Here is a 20,335-nt window from a genome sequence, read left to right as displayed (position 1 = left end):
ACTGAAATACTGCAAGGCTTTGTGAATCTTTTCATATTCTGACTTATTCTGCAAACAGATTTTGCAAATAACAAATAAATTCAAAGAATTATGGAATTATATAATAAAAATGGTGCCATGACCCCATTTGTTAATAATCAATTTGGCCGCCACCTTAAGGTGAATGAAGATTCAGATGTTACAACATGTTTCACATTTAATGAAGCCAACGCAACGCTATGCAACTGGAGAAAAGAAACATTCAGATAAAGTGTTCAGCCTCATTTCTTCTTCCTTTTTTTTATAAACATCAATAGTAAAGACTGAAATAGGTCAAAGGTGGCTGGGGCACTTTCATCCCAACAGGTGAAAGCGAAGACGTGTCGAGGTATCTACTACCCCAGATCTCTTCTATCTCAACATGAGTGGAGTCAAGTGCACCAAATCCACTTTAACCTCAGGGTGAAGCAAGACTGTCATGCAACACATTTGAGAAAAATCAGGGGAGGTGATGATGTGCTTCATCTTTGACTAATCTGATATTTGAGTGAGGGCTCCTCTGTTGAGGCAGAAGGATGTGAAGGATGGTGAAAGGGATTGTGAAGCATGCCAGTGGGTTTAAACAAACTGTACATGGGGGAAGATAACATCACCCAGGTTAGAAGAGATAATCCACTGATCTGATATTGTAGACAGATCTCTTAGACCACCAGAAGTGCACTAAAACCATGAGAAGGGGAGAGTGTAGGGGGGTTATGGTTAAGTGGTTGTGTAAATGCAGGTTCTATGAGGAAACATAATTGAAACAAAAAGTTTGAGACCAAATAGCGTGCAACATTGCCCACATACTTTTTAAGCCATCTGGTGTCCAGTTGTTTCTATTTGTTTAGTTTTTTCCTTCACAGAATTTGTTTTTTTTTTTTTAGATCCAAACCAACCAGCTCTAAAATTACAAACTTTCATTTTAAGAGGAAAAAATAATACATATTTGAAAGCTGAACAGGAAGTACAATTTAATGTCTTGCAAATAATATACAATTAAAAAAACAATGATTGTTATCAAAAGCATTTGATTGGACAAAAAATGTATACAAACCCATGAGTGTAAGATATAAAATGCCAATATTTTAGTCTTTTTTCCCAAATAAAGTATACAGTATTATCAGTTTAATGACCAATTTTGATTTCATCGATTCTTTAAAAGTTTTTTTTATAAAACAAAACAATAAAATAATCAAACACAATAAAATCACACATTCAGACTGCAACAGATTAAGTAAACACTGCAATTTAGTTTCATTGGCACATTTATGGCACTTTTCCAGAAAGAGATTTTGTCGTTCTGTTCTTTTCTGCGGATTGTAAGGCACCGTTGTGACTCATTCTCTCCTGAGCCAAGAACAGGAATTATAGCACAGCATAGCCCCCCCAGTGTTTCGGTTTTCTTTCCTGAATCTGTGTCGCCGATATGAGGCACACTGAGAATACATCTGACATCCCAAGGAAATCAAAATAAATAAATAAACAAAAGGAAATAAAAGAAATATGGAACATCGCCAGACGAACATCCTACAAAGCTCATGTGTGGGATTTGTCAGTGCAAACCTCTGTTCAAAAAAAAAAAAAAAAAACACCAAGATTAATTTTCTCATAAACACTAACACTGTATTGTAAAAACTGTGCAAGAGTCTATTTAAGAGGTCAAAATGTCTCTCCTTTTCATACTAATTAGATCACTACTTTATACTAATTGGTATTTAAACAATAAACAAGATATTACCTTTTATTTAAGGTCTGGTGTTTTACCTTACCTCACATTTAAGGTTAAATTTTACCAACATAATACTCCAATAAATGCTTGTGGCAAGCCTTCCCAGAAGAAACTGGAATGTACCTGTTATTGATGCAAGAGGGGGAAAACTCTATATTAAAGGGTTAGTTCACCGAAAAATGAAAATTATGTCATTAATGACTCACCCTCATGTCGTTCCAATCCCGTGAGACCTCCGTTCATCTTCAGAATAGTTTAAGATATTTTAGATTTGGTCCGAGAGCTTTCTGTCTCTCCATTGAAGCTGTGTGTATGGTCTACTGTCCATGTCCAGAAAGGTAAGAAAAACATCATCAAAGTAGTCCATGTGACATCAGAGGGTCCGTTAGAATTTTTTGAAGCATCGAGAATACATTTTGGTCCAAAAATAGCAAACACTTTGACTTTATTCAGCCTTGTTTTCTCTACTGTGTCTGTTGTGAGAGAGTTCAAAACACTGCAGTTTAGTGATATCCGGTTTGCGAACGAATCATTCGATGAAACCGGATCTTCTTGAACCGGTTCACCAAATTGACTGAATCATTTGAAACGGTTCGCGTCTCCAATAAGCATTAATCCACAAATGACTTAAACTGTTAACGTTTTTAATGTGGCTGACACTCCCTCTGAATTCAAACAAACCAATATCCCGGAGTAATGCATGCACTCAAACAGTACACTGACTGAACTGCTGTGAAGAGAGAACTGAAGATGAACACTGAGCCGAGCCAGATAACGAACAAAAGATTGAATTGCTTGGTTTACCTGCCTTGTCGCGACGGGCCTGTGGACAGTATATCGTACACACATTTTCAATGGAGGGACAGAAAGCTCTTGGACTAAATCTAAAATATCTTAAACTGTGTTCCAAAGATAAACAGGGTCTTACAGGTTTAGAACGACATGAGAGTCATTAATGACACATTTTTGGATGAACTATCCCTTTAATGTCTATTCGTTTAGAATGCAAAATCCCTGTTGAAAGTGGAAATTGTTGTATTATGTGAGAAGAATGAAACTACAAAGTGATATAAGAGATAAGAAACATGCACAGTATAGGAAATAGGCTGCCACTGATAAGAGTAAAATATACATTACTCAATATATGCATTACTTAAAATACATTACTATGTGGAAATATTTATTTGGTAATAGATGCTGCCTTGTTTAGCAGACAGACAGCAAATAGCATAGCTTAGCAGAACTAGAACTGTGTTTGTTCTATTGATGTCCATTCATAATGACACCTCCACAGCATACAGTTAAGCAATGATGCTAACCTTTCCTAAAACATGCATATCATAGATTTCATTATCAGGATTCTTGCTCTAAATCATCCACCCTTAGAATCATCCGATAAAGACACAAGTGACATATTGGCTCAGGAACAAATCTGGCACTTGTGTTATCCAATCTGCTTGCTAATAAAAATGTAAGAACGTATTAGGCTTAAGTCCAACAAGCGAACTCAGCATAAAGACGCTGCCGCTTTGCTTCACCTCTTGACCCAGAACTATGGCAGCATGTTATTAGATACGTGAGGGGAATGAAGGCAATATAAAATTAAAAGACTTAGCCAGACATGGCTAATGCTTCTAAAACTGACTGAATCCAATAATAAGGTTATTAAGAGTAAAGCCTAAAGGAAATTGATTTCAGTTAGGAAGATACACAAAACTCGGGTGCAACTGGTGAAAGGCATTCAATTGTAAATTGTAAACTGATTCTTCTGCATTTTTTGTATTGTCTTCGGTTATGAAACAACACTGTTTAAATTATCATGAGCCCCGGTAGAATTATTATTATTATGTTTTTGTTGTTGTCAACAAGCAAACAATTTTTTAAACATTTAAAAATGTAGTTTGAAACACAAGCCAAGTTGTTCAAGTAAGTTGCACATCTCAGTAATAATTTTCTTATGATTAAGAAATTAAAGGCTTAATTATTCTTATGATTATTAATAAATAATAAATAAATATTACATTTTACGAGTTGCAAGAAATTGAACTAACCATAAAATTGTCAATTTGAGAGATTTTCTCTTTTTTTGTTTTTCATTTTTCTGCATTTTGCTTTTACCACAACTCTGATTTGTGAGTTAGTGAAGAAGTTTTTTTTTCTAAAACGACTTTAACAATTTCTTAAATATTTTTCCATTCTTAAATTTATAATCAATTATGATTCCAAATAATCTAAAATGATAATTTTGTTATTTTAATATTAATGTATTTAATTTAAGGACAGTTGTATCACCCTGCATTTTTTGATTCGATGCCTCAATATCAAAATGAATTTTATTTCAGAACGTCTCGGTTACGTATGGTAACCCTCGTTCCCTGAAGGAGGGAACGGAGACGCGATGTCGGTGACCGGCGAATATGGGATATCGCTTCGATAGACCAATCTACTTCGAGGGTAAACTAAACGTGCAATTATTGCATCCAACTGCCTCTGATCACTGCATGAGTATAAGAGGGCAGGTGCAATGCATACCAGTTTTTTGCTGAGCTGCCGGGTTCCCGGCTCAGCTCCTCAGCGAAAAACTTACAGCAACCATGGCATTACAGCAACCATGGCGACGGGACGTGGCGTCTCCATTCCCTCCTTCAGGGAACGAGGGTTACCATATGTAATGTCACTCTCGACACCACTTCAGTGACCGACAAATATGGGATCCCTATCAAAGCACCATGGGTGCTGCCCCTTCCAGTGCCCTGTGCAAGCCGCCTGCACCCCTATTAGGTGTAAGCTGGGGCTCAGAACAAGTAGCTCCACTCACCGTTGTCAAAAGCACTACCTCACTGGGTGAGATTGGATAACACTGGGAAAACGTACCCGGTCCGCTTGGAGCCGGGATGCTGCGGAAGCCCCATCCTTCCCGAAGGAGGTCTCGGAGGCAATTACACATATAACATCCGTTTAGGAGTATACAGGGAAATTTGGGGTGATTAAAACCCTCTTGGGAAGGCAGAAGTCTGCCGGGGAAACACGGGTTCTAAGTCTATACCGTGGACTATACACATACGAGTACCGCTTAAGTCTCAATATGGAACCCACCCTTCCATGGTTCTCACGGATTCATCATGAAGGTCTGGCGCCGGGCGTTCCGCCGCGTCCAGCTGCTTAGGGTGATGGAGGATCTCAACAGGGTCTACAGTACGGACACTCTGGAGTGGTTTAAGCAAGCCGACACTAACCGGGGCCTCTCAGTGCCACTACCCGTTTGAGGTGAGAACACAGAAGGATACCGGCTCTACACAAAGGCTATAGAACCTAGCGAACGTGTTAGGGGTCGCCCAACCCGCAGCTCTAAAAATATCTGTCAGCAAGGCACCACGAGCCAGCGCCCAGGAGGATGCAACACTTCTAGTTGAGTGAGCTCATAACCTGAACGGGCAGGACACACCCTGAGCCTGATAAGCCAGGGTTATGGCATCCACAATCCAGTGGGCCATTCTCTGCTTAGAGACGGCACTCCCCTTCTGCCAGCCTCCATAACAGACAAAGAGCTAGTCTGAGGTCATGAAGCTTTGTGTCTGGTCTAAGTAGCACCTTAATGCTCGGACGGGACAAAGCACAGCCAGGGCTGGGTCTGCCTCCTCCAGGGGCAGCGCTTGTAGGTTCACCACTTGGTCTTTGAAGGATGTAGTGGGAACCTTGGGCACGTAGCCAGGCCGGGGCCTTAGGATTACCTGGGAGTCAGCCGGCCCGAACTCTAGGCACGAATCGTCGACCAAAAATGCATGCAGGTCCCCTACCCTCTTGATGGAGGCCAGTGCAAGCAGGAGCAGAGTTTTCAATGAAAGAAAATTTAGCTCAACTGAATGCAGAGGCTCGAATGGGCCCTGCTGTAGTGATTTAAGCACTAGAGTCAGGTCCCAAGGGGGTATCGAGGGGGGCCGGGAAGGATTTGACCTACTGGCCCCTCTAAGGAACCTGACGATGAGGCCATGCTTATCCAGAGACTTCCCATTCACGGGGTCATGGTACGCAGCAATAGAGGCAACCTGGACTTTGAGGGTGGAGGGAGACAGCCTTCGCTCCAACCCTTGCTGCAGACAGGATAGCATGACCGCAATCGGGCATCTTCGGGGGTCTTCTCGGCAAGAAGAACACCACTCAACGAACAGCTTCCACTTCAAGGCATAAGCGTGTCTCGTAGACAGTGCTCTTAGCGAAGTGATGGTTTTCACTACCGAGAATGCTCACTGGGGGAAACACATACTTGCGTAGGTCCCGCAGCCAGCTGTGTGGCAGTGCGTTCGTGCTGAGAGTTCACTCGGTCAGGGAGTAGAACACCTGGCAGTGAGAGGTCTCTGGAGCAGCAAACAGGTCTACCTGAGCGGCTCTGAACTGCCTCCAAATCAGCTGGACCCTCAGGGGATAGAGTCGCCATTCTCCCGGGAACATTGCTCGAGACAGCTCGTCGGCTGTATGACTGAGCAGGCCTGGAATGTGAACGGCACGAAGTGACCTCAGAACCTTCTGACTCCAAAGGAGGAGGTGGCGGGCGAGTTGCGAGATGCGACGAGAGTGCAGACAACCTTGTCGGTTGATGTACGCAATAGTCGCAGTGTTGTCCACTCGGACCAGCACATGCTTGCCTCGTAAAAGACCTTTGTGACGGTTCAAGGCAAGGTGTGTTGCTAACAGCTTTAGGCAATTGATGTGCCACTGCAGCTGCGGGCCCGTCCAAACCCCTGAGACTGCATGCCCGTTGTACGTGGCCCCCCAGCCGGTGGTGGAGGCATCCGTGTAAACCACACCACAGCATGCCTGGAGATCTGCTCTAGAGGCACCCCTGCCCAGAGAAATGCAAGATCTGACCACGGAGTGAGGGTCTGGCGACAGGCCGGTGTGACTTGGACCCGGTGAGTGCCGCGCTTCCACGCCCACCTCGGGACTCGGCCATAAAGCCAGTGCTGGAGTGGTCTCATATGTAATAGGCCAAGCGGTGTAAGTGCAGCCGCGGCCGCCATATGCCCCAGGAGCCTCTGAAAGAGTTTCAGTGGGACCGCTGTCCTGCTCTTAAACGTATTGAAGCAGGCTAGCACCGACCGCGCACGTTCCTCTGTGGCGAAGGAAAGTACACATCCTTCAGGTCGATCGTTGCAAACCAATCTTGGGGACGGAGTGCTGGAGTGGTCTCATATGTAATAGACCAAGCGGTGTAAGTGCAGCCGCGGTCGCCATATGCCCCAGGAGCCTCTGAAAGAGTTTCAGTGGGACCGCTGTCCTGCTCTTGAACGTATTCAAGCAGGCTAGCACCAACCGCGCACGTTCCTCTGTGGCGAAGGAAAGTACACATCCTTCAGGTCGATCGTTGCAAACCAATCTTGGGGACGGACGCACCTGAAAATGCGTTTCTGTGTCAACATTTTGAACGGTAGTCGATGGAGGACCCGATTCAAAACATGCAGATCCAAGATCGGTTGTAACCCACCGCCTTTCTTGGGTACAATGAAGTACGGGCTTTAAAACTCCGTCCTCATATCGGCTGGAGGGACCGGCTCTACCGCGTCCTTCGCCAGTAAGACTGCAAAATCTCTTCCCGCAAGACAAGGGCATCGGACGCTTCACTGTAGTGAAGCGGACACCGCAGAGCTTGGGGGGATGCCGAGCGATCTGAATTGCATAGTCGAGGCTGATGGTTCGCAGAAGCCAGCGAGACGGGCTGGGTAGCGCTGACCAGTCGCTTAAGAACCGTACAAGTAGGACCAGCGGCTGAAGCGCCGTCTCGCCAACACACAAAGCTTCCGAGAGCGTGCTGAACTTGTAGTTCACAGCAGACACAGTTGAGCAGAGCGATACTAACCCTCGGAAAAGCTGGTATGCATTGCACCTGCTGCCCTCTTATACTTACACAGTGATCAGCGGCAGCTGGATGCAATAATTGCATGCCAATGTGCATTGGCTCGTTTAGTTTACACTCGAAGTAGGTCTATCGAAGCGATGTCCCATATTCGTCGATCACCGACGTGGCGTCGAGAGTGACCGACTGAAAGGGAACTGAACATACTCATCGTAGAAAAAAATAAAGATGTATCAAGTCAATGTATTTATATGAATTGCAATTTCTATATATATTTCTATATAAATTAATCCAGACAAGAAGTCTTCTGTCACTGACCTGGATACTTTATGTGTGTGTGAACACACATGCATGCACACATTACTTCAAAGTATTATGATGCTTGATCATCTAGTAACTATAGATGAATTAATCACACAAACAGGCATTATTACAGGATTTAATGCAGGATGATAAAACAAATAATAATAACAACAACAATGATGATTATTTGCATTTCCAATTATGTCTTTAAACACTAATTGGTAATAGTAAAGGCTGGTTGATCCCACTAATAATTAAATCATAATCTCCTGAATATGTGGGCTACATCAGCATGCTTTAGAGTCATTTACTGGATTTAACAAAAATTAAGGAAAATGCTGCCATGAATATTTGGTCCTAATAAGAAGCAGCTCATTAAACATTCTTTATGCAAATCATTGACATAAAAGGTATTTAGATCACTTAAGTGTTTATAAAAAATGGAGCCAGCATAAGTTAGTACTACACAACTGAAAAAATAACACACCGTGGCACGACCCGAAGATAATAATATTGATACTGTAAGACATAAAAGATATGCAGTAAACAAAAAGTTCATTTATGGCAAACACCCAAAATAATAAGTCAGATAAGAGAAGAGCTTTAGTATACTCCAAATCAGCGCTGCATCTTCCCATTATACAGAAAAAGCAAGGCTATGGCGCGAAGAGGCTGTGCAAACACTCATGAGATCTTCTCATCAGCGGGATGCTAATCTGTTGGTTTTGGCTTATTCAGTTGCTAGGATATGACAATGTTACAATGTTTGGCAAACTACTTTGTCACATCACATCTGTGGGAAGCCTGAGAGAAAGACATTCATTCTAATGTTCTATAGCCATTAGGAAAGAGGAGAGGGAGAGGGTTATAGGATTTACATTAACCAATAATTTAGGCTCTGTATAACTTCTTTCTATTGGGTAGAAATTTAATGTGAATTGTGCTTTTTTATTGTTTTTGATTGTTCTGTTTGCATGATGGATTCTGAATGATCTATTGTATAAAGATTGTATAAAGATCTTTAGAAAACAGGTAGGGCCATTTTTTATTTATTTTTTATTATTGGCTTTAGCTGATATTGCATATACATTGTCTTATGTTGCATATTTAATTGTATATGCTAATTTGCCAGTTTTTTTTACATTTAGATTATCTCTGCTGTAGGCTATTTTCACTTAAAATTATTATTCAAAAAACAAATAATAATTCATGAATAATATAATAGCAGTTAAATGCACTCTTTAGCCAATCTCAAAATGAATATCTACATGTTAGGCTGCATATTACAATGTTATGATTTACTTGTATCATTTACAGTACACGTTTGAATAAAAATGATTAAACAAACAAAATCAATGTTTTATGTAGAAAAGATTTGAGTATGGCTTACGATACAGAACAGCTGCTGCAAACTGACTCTATAGTGTCTGGATCTTTTTTTTGTAAGTATCCACAGCGCACCTCATCCTTCATATCCCACAGATGTTTGACAAGAGAAACGTTTCAGTTTCATGAAGCTCGTTTCTGCCTTTCACCGCTAAGATTCTTCTTAGCTCTAACTACAATTACCTAGCAACCAGACTATCTGTATATACGGGTTGATGAAATTTCCAAAGAAACTTGGATGTGACTAAACATCACTCAGTATACAGAAATAATGAGCTCTCGCTAGCCAGTCGTAATCAAGTATTCATCAGTGTTAAGGAATAGTTCAAAATATGCAGGTGCTTGAGCTGGTGCCAGTTTGGCTCTGCTCGGTCTGTTAATTAGATGGTCCTGGAGTTTGAATGCATTAGTGAGGGTTTCTGAGTTACGATGAGCTGAAAAACAGAAAGTAGAAGAATCAGATGTTGATGAGAGGCCAGAGGACTGGTCGTGGCAAGGAATATAGCTGCTGAGCAAAGGGTTTCCAATTAGCAGTTGTTTTATTAAGTAGGAGTCCATTTGTTTTCGTAAAGGGCAAGTTCCTTATGTTTGAGGACAAGGATCTTTTAGTGTCAGAGAACAAATATTCAGTGACTCTAAATGAGACTGCAACATTTTTTTTTTACATTTTTAAAATAAAATCAGGAGTGTCATAATTTTTAAATTGGTAATGGTTATGAAAACAGTTTTGATGTAAGAGGATTGAAGAGTTCAGATGCAAAAGCCTCTAAGTGCCATTTGAAATTTTAATCTAAAATTAGGATTTTTATCAGGCTCCTATATTTATATTCAGTTATTTCACTTTAATATCCTGGAAAAGGACCTCCACATTGCCATTGAAGTTAAATTACTCAACCTAAGCATAGGAGCTTAATAAAAATCCTAATTTTAGATGAAAATTTCAGATGGCATTTAGAGGCTTTTGCATCTGAACTCTTCCTATACACACACACACACACACACACACACACACACACACACACACACACACACTGTAATCCTACATTTCTCCAATTCTTTTCTGATGAAGAAAGTCATCTGCAGTACATCTTGGATGGCCTGAGGGTGAATACATTTTCAGCAACTGTTTCTTTTTGAGTAAACCATTCCTTTTAAAGATGCATTTCCATCATAAGGGACATCATCAAGGTTTTCAAAACCAAGGACCCACAAAATAACTCTCTTTCTGAAATACAAAGGCTATTTAGCTTCAGCTATATAATCTATGATTCATTTTGTACTACAGTATTTCAGAAAAATAATGAGTTTAATATATTATGAACATTAAGAACATTGTTTAAAAGTTAAATTAAAAACAACATTGACATGTTTGTTCTGATTGTACAATACTAAAGCAAAATAATAATAATAATAATAATTAAATACAAAATATTATTAAGAATTATATATATATATATATATATATATATATATATATATATATATATATATATATATATGGAATGGATTTAGAATATATATAAAAGGTTGATTAGGACCAGTATTTATTGTGGGAAAGGCCAATACACTGAATTTAAATACAATGAAAGGGAAATACACTGAATTTAAAGGCCTTTTCCACAGTAAACACTGGTCCAACTCAACATTTTTTCCATCTCCCTAAAATTTCCAGCAGACTCACTAGTACCTAATTGCAACCCTTAGGGGTTCCCTGTGCTACAGAATATATCCGTTAACATTTACATTTATGCATTTGGCAGATGCTTTCATCAAAAGTCACTCATAATATATTGATGGCATGCGTACTCTGAATTGAAATCCACGACCTTAGTGTATTAATGCCATGCTCTACTATACAGAGATGTCACTATAGCAGTCAGCTTATACATTTTAGCATGACTTCAATTCTGTATTGAGCATTCAGAAACCAGAACCCCAATCAATTTCATAATACTAGTTTTAAGTCTGTTTTGAGTGTTGTTACATGCTGTGAATTGGTTTTTGCACAGATGCTAGACATTTGTTATGAATAATCATCTCTTTTGTTTTTTGTCAAGTTCCAAGAGAAAATCATCAAATGAGATGAAGTAGCTTTTGTTATGTGTAACACATCCAGAGTGCTGGCCAGTGCGCACTGCAGCTGTTGACGGGTCCAGCTGAGGGTCACGTGACTGCAGTAGCTAACTGTGCCTCATTATACACACTGATGGACAGCAATCATAGATAATGTGCCCACTGATGCACTTCCTTTTAAAGATGGGGCAAACTGATTCCCTTTAAGTAAGCTCTGCTTTTGCTATTCACACACTTGCTTGATGAAAAAAAAAAAAAAACACACACACACACATATGAGTATAAATCTCTCTCACTCTTTTCTATTAAGCACAGCCCGACAGCCTCTGAATCAAATGTTCAGGATCCAAATGCTCTGTAGATTGTTCTTAGAGGGGGGTGAATGTTTAAAATAACAAAAACTGTTTGAGAAACACAAAGTATTAATCCTGCCAGCTCTTTCACAGCCAAAGTATAGCAAAAGACTGGCGATATGCCACAAATATTCAGCCAGTAAACTTATTAAGGTACTATTTTAGACTTCAAAATTCAAAACTTCAAAATGTCATGCTTCAGTCATTGTGTTACTTGTTTCTTTTTAATTTCAATGAACAGTCATTATTATGACTGGATACTTATGAGCTGCAGCTGTAAATATTTACCCCGCTTAAAGTGTTTATTGCTAGTCCATCACCCATCATAAATCGCACTTGACTTATGATGCCTGCAGAAGTGCCATGATTTTGTGACCTCATTGATGGACAGCTTTTGAGAAATCATTGTACAATGGATAAATCTTCTGGATGACTGCCATTGAACGTCACGCTGAATTTCTGAACATCTTTGTGGAACACAATCAAGCCCAATTCTGTTTGAAAGACTTGTTCAAAGAAAATTGGAAAGATTGTCATCATTTTTTGTCTCGTGTGATTCTTTTTCAGTGAATCAGTTGAACCAGTTTAAACAGTTTAAATCAGTGCAGTAAAATGCATGCCCTTAAACCTGTTATTTTTGTTCTGGGGATCACAAAAGGGAACAGGCTGCATAGACCATACTTTTACTGTAGTTTATGTCCTTTTTGAAACTTCAGTTACAGTATTAGGACAAAACGATCAGTACAAATGTAAGGATTTTCACAGAAGAAGATATTAAGAAAGAAACTCAAATGGGTTTTAACTACATGATGGTGAGTAAAAGACGACAGAATTGTATCTTTTTTACTCACTGAATGAAAATGTAAGTGAAGATTGCAAGATAAAGGCCAAGGTTTGAAATAAAGTCTCAGTGTGGTCAATGAAACTCAGCAAAATTACTCTCATAATACAGAAAGTGACCTTAAAAGATATAAGGAAATGTTACATTGATTCAAATCTGAACAAGGTCATAATCCTAGACTAGTTATTCATGGTCTTGTTCGTTCATCTCAGATGCAGGCTATTTTCATGTAATGTAGTCTGTATTCCTTCTCTCTATCAGTAAGCAATATCCAAAGACAGTATGGTCGACTTTAATGATAAGTTTAGATTACTCATAAACATTCATGCATTTCTACCCCTTTTCATAAATATGGTAGGATTACCTATTTCAGTCTAGTACAGAGATGGGGACTCGAGTTTGAGACTCGGACTCGAGTGCGACTTAAGTCGCACAAACAGTGACTTCAGACTCGACTTGAGACTCGTCCTCGAAAGACTTCAGACTCGACTCGGACTCGAGCTCCGGGACTCGTGAACAATGTTAATTTTTAGTAAACGTCAGATGAGCTCGCTGTTAGAGTTGTGACGTTCGCGAAAGAACCGATTCTTTTGAACGGCTCATAAACATGAACGATGGGAGCCGAGTCACGGCTGGAGGGGAGCCGTTCTTTCTGTCGCTCTTTTTTCCTATGCGTGTTTCAGAGCGCGTGTTTCACACAGATGCACACAAATGAGCTCCTCCGCGAGACAGAACAGTTATAGGGGGAGGGGCGCACCCAGCGCAGGCCAACCCTTTATAGCGTGATGATATTAGTTATTAGTTGTGCACGCATCCTTCACGTGAGTACTCCAGTGGAAAAAAACCTGCGTGCCTCTGTCATTGAGCGGAGCCATGACGTTTTGCACAGATATTCATTGCAGCCCACTTGGTTATTGTTCATTGACTTGAAGGGGCTGATGTCCTATTTGCAAAGTTTACAGTATAGTATGTAGACATTTCCATTTTATTTATTCTAATTTTATCTACTTTAAATATTTTTGGTTCTCTATCAAAATATTCTTTTGTGATAACAATGTTCTTGTGTGGAAGAGTTAGTAGTAAAAGCTGTTTTGCACAGAAATTAATTGCAGCCGGCTTTGTTTTTGATGTTTATTTGTGAGTAGGTATTGTATGAATAACATAAGTCAGCGTAGCTTTGTTCATTCTTAAGCCAGACAAGAGGTGTGCAGCTATACAGCCAGGACAGACAGAAGGCCATTACTGAATCCATAAATGCAAAATACAGATATTAACTTAAAAGTAAAGCATTCTTGGTGTTTTTGTCATGTTGCAATAGCCTGTTTACACTGATTATATACCAAAATCAAAGTTGATATTGTATGCTAATAGATAGAGTTGTCATAATAACATATTACATGCTTTGAATTCCTTATATATAGCTATGCAGTGTTCTAAGCAGCTTGGATGGGTCGCTGTACGTGATGCAACATTTATTATAACCAGAGACTTAATATAATAAAGAGACTTGAGACTTGACTTGGACTCTAGCTCAGAGACTTGAGACTTGACTTGGACTCTAGCTCAGAGACTTGAGACTTGACTTGGACTCGAGCTCAGAGACTTCAGACTTGACTTGGACTCTAGCTCAGAGACTTGTGAGCATCTCTGGTCTAGTACAAAAGCTGCTTTTGAGGAGGAAAAATTATTATTCTGTTTATGTCAGCCATTTATGATTACCCAAATGATGTATAATTCACACTCAAGCTTTAAAATGGTATAATTTGTGACGCTTCAGTAAAAACATAAAATTAAATAAAAAACTCTATTTTTATATAGGGTAAAATACCAGTGGGGTTACCTCAGCAGACACAGGTGACATAGATAAATAAGACAGATTGGAGTGCAATGTTGACACACAACAAAAACTTAGAGCAAACCGCCAGATCCAGAACAGGGAGCAGATTCAAACAAGCATTTTCTTCCCTCTTAATTCTTTTTTAGAAACTCAAATGGCTCGTTTAAATAGTTTTCTTGCAAAAGTCAGGAATTTCCTTTAGTCAGCCATGAGAATAAAAACAGCCTGCATATAAAGCATGGGGAATAATAGTTGCTGCTTTCATCTTGAAGCTGAAAATGAAAAATTTTGCTGATAGACACGGAAATAAAAGCAGCTTAGCAACCTACAAGCAATCCTCCAGTTACCTTCAATCAGAACAAGTGTATTACAGATAGAGCGATGCAAGATTTAGCTATTGATTGTGATGAGGGAAATAAATTAATGTGAAGTGTGTTGTGTTTCAACAATATATATATATATATATATATATATATATATATATATATATATATATATATATATATTTATAAAACAGATGGTACCTATTGGATGCCATATCATTTGATAGAAAAGATTGCACTAGACTGCAAGAGACTCAAATACAGAGTCAGTACCAGCTGTGACTCTGTGCCTGAACCTTTATTACTTCAGTTTAAGTGCAGAAAGGTGCATAATAAGTTGCTTAAAAGAGGTACTGAAATTGAAAATCTATTGTCCTTTATCAGAGAGGAAGATGCTTGCACACGTTTCAAGCGCTGAATGTTGTAGTGGGAATCTAATTGACCAATACAGTGTCCGTGCGCGGTGACTTAAGAAAGTTGGATTTCTATGTCTGACTCTGACTCTTTGGTAGAGAACACACTCTTATGTGAGCAAAAATATATATTTTTTTCTTTTTTCTTCAATGAAGACAAAAAAGTACTATTTAAAAGTAGGCTTTTACTCCTATAAAAGTTATTCTGACATCCATATTTGATATAATCTACAGTTCAAATGTTTGGTGTCGGTCAGATTTGTAAAGATATTTTTGGTCTCTTATGCTCAACAAAGGCTGTGTTTATTTAATCAAAGATATAGAAGAAACAGTAATATTGTGCAATATTACATTTAAAAAATAGCTTTTTTATTTTAATATACTTTAAAATCTATTCCTGTGATGGGAAAGCTGAATTTTCAGGATCATTACTTCAGTATCACATGATCCTTATATGGTTTATGTTTAATATTTTTGTGGACACTGTGATAGATTTTTTTCAGGATTCTTTGATGAATAGAAAGTTCAAACTTCTTTACAGAAATAAAGTAAAGAATTTTCATAAAAATGTCTTTGATGAATTTAATGCATTATTAAAAAAAAAAAAAAAAAAAAAACACTTATCCCAAACCTTTGAACACTGGTATAAAAAAAAAAATTAAAATAAATCTATAATTTACATTATCAGACGTTATAAACATTGCATCTCCATAGTTGCATTGATAATATTCACCAGTATTTCACACTACTTCACACTGAATGCAGATATTCAGCAATAAATTGCATTTACTAGAACAACCAGGTACATACCATTTCAAATACAGTATACTGAAATACTATTCTGCAGATGGGGTGAGGTTTACATTTGATCACCTTATAGTAAGCTAACATGCATTGACAGCCATAATGATTATATTCACCAATCACTGTAGAGCTATTAAACACAATGGCAACAGCAAGATAAAAGCACCATTTCTGAACACTGTATGACTCACAGTTTCCAAGCTTTACAGTAGCAGGCTTCAACTAATTATGTACAGACGTGGTGCATTGCACTCTGCAGCAGTAGTAGATTATATGTTCATTTTTTCAAAGCTAATGCTTCTTTCTGAGTTGAATTTCTGCCAAAATGATTTTAAAAGTGGACACCTTTTGAATCAAAAAAGCAATGACACCTCCACTGAACTAAAAGGATTATGCATGAGAAGAGAAATAAAATCATTTCAACAAAATTGCTTTTTGTATCTTCATCCACCTGGTGAGTGTGTGTGCATCAGTCTTTGCCTATATTGTGGATTGAAAGTCAATATAAAGTCCCCATTATGATAGAAAAACAAATGTGTGCGTAGATTCAGAGTTACTGAAGATTAGCCCTCTTCCAGCTAGAATAAGACTGTTTACTCTGGGATGGACTGATTGCTTATTTTCGAGTAAGGGGGTGGATGTTTCACAGGCCTGACTTAATACAGTATCTGTGGGACGCTTTCCACACAGCCTAAAGTAATAATTATTATAACCAGATTTGGATGCATTTCTTCATTTTTTTATTTATTTTTTTTTTTACTGCTGAGAAAACTTCAAATAAATAACCAAAAAAGATACAGTTAAAAAGGTAGAAAAAAAACATCCGGCCATATACAGAAATTTTGTCATAAAATCTTAGTGAGTGCCTGCTAAAGCAATATGCAGTATGTAAATAAGCAAAAGTGATTTTAGAAAACATAGGCAATTTTAATCTAATTAGAAAATAACTGTAAAGTAGATTAAGCAGCAACGGATATGGAACTCAAAATAACAAAATCCAAATATTTTGTATGGTTTGCAACATGAATATTATTTATGGTAATTCAAGCAGACTTTAATTAGTCTGTGTCAAATTTTCATCCAGAATAGATATACGAACCACTCTCTCTTCACGCTTAAAAAAAAAAAAAAAAATCAGAAACATTATGAAAACAGACGTCATGATATCATGGCTCAATTGAGACTTACATACTCAGCAGCTCATGAAAAACATTAAATGGATCATTAATACTCAGAATTAGTGCATTTGTTTCTTTCAAGTTCCTTTAATGATCTTCTGTAGGCTATTTAATACTGATTTAATTTAAAGCTGTACATCAATAATTCATCAGATGATAATGTTGTGCTTGAGATAATGAAAGCACGGTTTTGCTGATCATACAGAACTTTCAACATGCATATTGCATAACTACACATGCAACCACAAATTATTTTATTCATGAAAACCGGTCTCGTTCTATCAGCTCATCTTAGTATAATCGTTGCTGATCACTAAACATATCTTTAGACAAACCAAACATAAATGCATTCACACAAAATTTGACACGAATACAAGTACATCTCTGATTTGCCCTTTCACACTATTTCCTTCAAGTTTAGCCAAGGAGTCAGCAGAAAACCCCAGATGACATTTATATACAGTCCTAGCTGATTTTCTTCAACTCTTATCTCTGCCAGTGACTCTTAGCTTGCGTTCACATGCAAAGTTAACAAATTGGCTTGACCTCTTGTCAGGTTTGGTCTCATATGGTTTATAAATGTTCTCGCCCACTGTGATTACAATCGGACGAGCTTGCAGTCATTAAGCTAATGGAGGCGCATTCTAATTGATGGCATCCTCATTTGCATTGTGTGTTAATTACCCAAATCACTTAGCCGCATCTGCTAATTCTAATTAGTACCCGCAGATTCAGTGCGGCTGGATGTTTTCACCTGAAAATGAAGATGTCTTTCTCTGTGCCATGGTAAACAAAAAGCATAGTTAAATTAAGTAAAGGAACCATGAAGTGAAAATTCATCTCAGGCACACAAGCCGGAATTAATCACAATCATTTCAAAAGCCAAATGATTACGCCAAGGAAAATATGCGACCAAATATGGAGATCCAAGAGGTGCGAAGTCTGATAACTGGGCAGAATATGATTAGTTTGTATTAAAATAACAGAATAAAAAAACACAGCAAATGGCTTTAATACATCTGTGAAGCTGTATAGCGAATTGTTATTTAACTTTGCTGATAAAATGATGTGATGTCAATAATAAAGCTTTCAGTGGCATTTAAAACCTTTACTACGCTCTTAAAATTAAACATTCCAATCGTTATGGTTCCCAGAACATCCAAATAACTTCTAATGCACAAAAGGTTCTTTAGATTGTTAAAACATTTGTAACACTAAGAAAAATAGTTATTTTAAGAACTCTATACTAAGGATGTAATGATATCAAAATCTCATGATACGATAATAATGTGTTATGAATCCATGATATGATATTTACTGCGATATTTAAATAAATAAAAAAAATCATTTTAAAGTAAATTTTTCGGTCTAATGCATTTTGCGAGTTCAAAATTCAGAGCTCCAACCCATGCTCTTAACTAAGAAAACTTTTTTTTTTTTTTTACTTTTTTTTTTTTATTTGAGATATACTTTCTCAAACTAAATTAAATTCACACTGGTGTTTTAGGAAGGAAAAAAAATAGAATATAATAATAACAACAAAAGCAATGACAGTAATAGCAATATATTTTAAAAACAATTGCACTGTAAATAAATTCAAACAAATAATATATATGTATATTATTTTTGCCATACATTAAAGTAGGGAAATTACAATACAATAATTTCTACCCTTGCAAGAGATACTTTGAATTTGGGCTACATTTAAACCGCTATGTGTCTGCAATTCATACTGCACTATTAAGTTTTAATTTGACGGAAATCTCCAGCTTCAGTGAAAACATGCTTACAAAAACGCGAATCACTACAAATCTAGTGAAATGCTGTAATCATCTGCCGTGAAAATGAAGCATAAATAGTAGCCATTGTGTTCCCAAAAGTGTGCTAAACTCGCAGCACATGTGATAAACGAGTTGACTGCATTCATCCATTCTGAGGCACGATCGCCATGATCAGCTGATCGCCTGAATGACGTGCATGCTTGATGTAGGGATTACTCCATATTGTACTTTCGGATTTAGTTAGTTTGACAGATACTATGTCAAAGTATAATAGCCCAAAACACAACTTTTATGTTAGAATAAGAAGTTTCAATGTATTTAAAAAACTAGGCCTAAAATTTATTTGCCCAGAAGACCTATCGTTTTATGTCGTCATGTGAATGGTAATATCAAGTTTTGTTATCACGATATTGATAATATCGTTACATCCCACTCTAGACTACCAGACACAAAGTCCCCTGGTAAAGTTGTCATGTGGATAATTATCTGCTAATGCAGCAGAGATGCTTGCATCTGAAGATCTCTTACCTGAGAGTGAACATCTCCACAGGTGAGTACGGCGAAGCTGCAACATATGCTGATACTGTGTCCCTTTGCCGAACTGGTGTGGATGGTACCAACACTGCAAAATTCCCATCCAAACGCTGCTCTGATAATTCCGGAGCAGATGGATTCTGGAATAATCTTACACTCCCAATGCGCCTCATGGGTGTAGAGGTCGGCGACCCAAACAATCCCTCTTGTTCCGAGTGAGCGGAGCTCTTGGCCCCTAACTCCTCAGAAAGACAGCCTCCTACTTCTACGGCCCGAAGGCTGTAGTAAAGCTCAATAGGCGTTCCTTCAGACATATCCGGACCCCTCTGGCGTCCAGGGACAACACTAGGAGGGGCAAACCACCCAGGAAGAGGCTCGAGCTCAGCGACGCAGACGCCGATGTCCCCTCGCAACCTGCAGCTCCCACGGACCTCCTGGGTTTCGTGGAATGCGAACATCCGTACGCAGGGGAGTTTGTCCACGGTGCTGTAGTCATCCCAGTCCCTCCCAGTGATGTAAAACAAGACCTGAACCTTGGGTTTGTTCAGGTAAATCCTTTCGTTGAGAACAAAGGTTTGTACTTTCCAGTTGAAAGTAAAGAGGGTTGAAGAAGCCACAAAGGAGCCAGGCATCTGGAGGAGATCCAAAGGAATAGGCTCTTCCACCGCAAGGGTTCCATACGTGGCATTGATGATGGGAGGTCTCCTGGCCTGGTGGATGAAGAACAGCTCTGTTCTGGAGAGGAAGCTAGAGTTGCGCATGAAGTCCTGGGTGGCCTCCTTAAGAAAAAAGGAGGACTCTGTGTTGAGGAGCTGGTAGTTGACAGGCAGGTAAGTTGGGGAGGCATAGCGCTGAAGATTCTCCAGGATACGACAGTCTGTAACTGACACAGAAAAGAAAAGAGATGT

The 20,335-nt window shown here is 38.7% G+C and overlaps 1 protein-coding gene across 1 annotated transcript in view; it reads right to left on the bottom strand.

Moving 5' to 3' along the window:
• si:dkeyp-14d3.1 (transmembrane protein 132C) overlaps positions 1–20,335 on the bottom strand; it is a 207,553-nt gene that overhangs the window by 130,498 nt on the left and 56,720 nt on the right. Inside the window, exon 2 of the mRNA XM_052563064.1 lies at positions 19,422–20,310. Coding sequence (XP_052419024.1) covers positions 19,422–20,310 — 889 coding nt within the window. The remainder of the gene's footprint in view (positions 1–19,421; positions 20,311–20,335) is intronic.

This window comes from Carassius gibelio, chromosome B8 (genome assembly GCF_023724105.1).
Source record: "Carassius gibelio isolate Cgi1373 ecotype wild population from Czech Republic chromosome B8, carGib1.2-hapl.c, whole genome shotgun sequence".
Classification (NCBI taxonomy): domain Eukaryota; kingdom Metazoa; phylum Chordata; class Actinopteri; order Cypriniformes; family Cyprinidae; genus Carassius; species Carassius gibelio.
The sequence above is the reverse complement of the archived record's forward strand: the minus strand, read 5'-3'. Positions and strand labels throughout refer to the sequence as shown.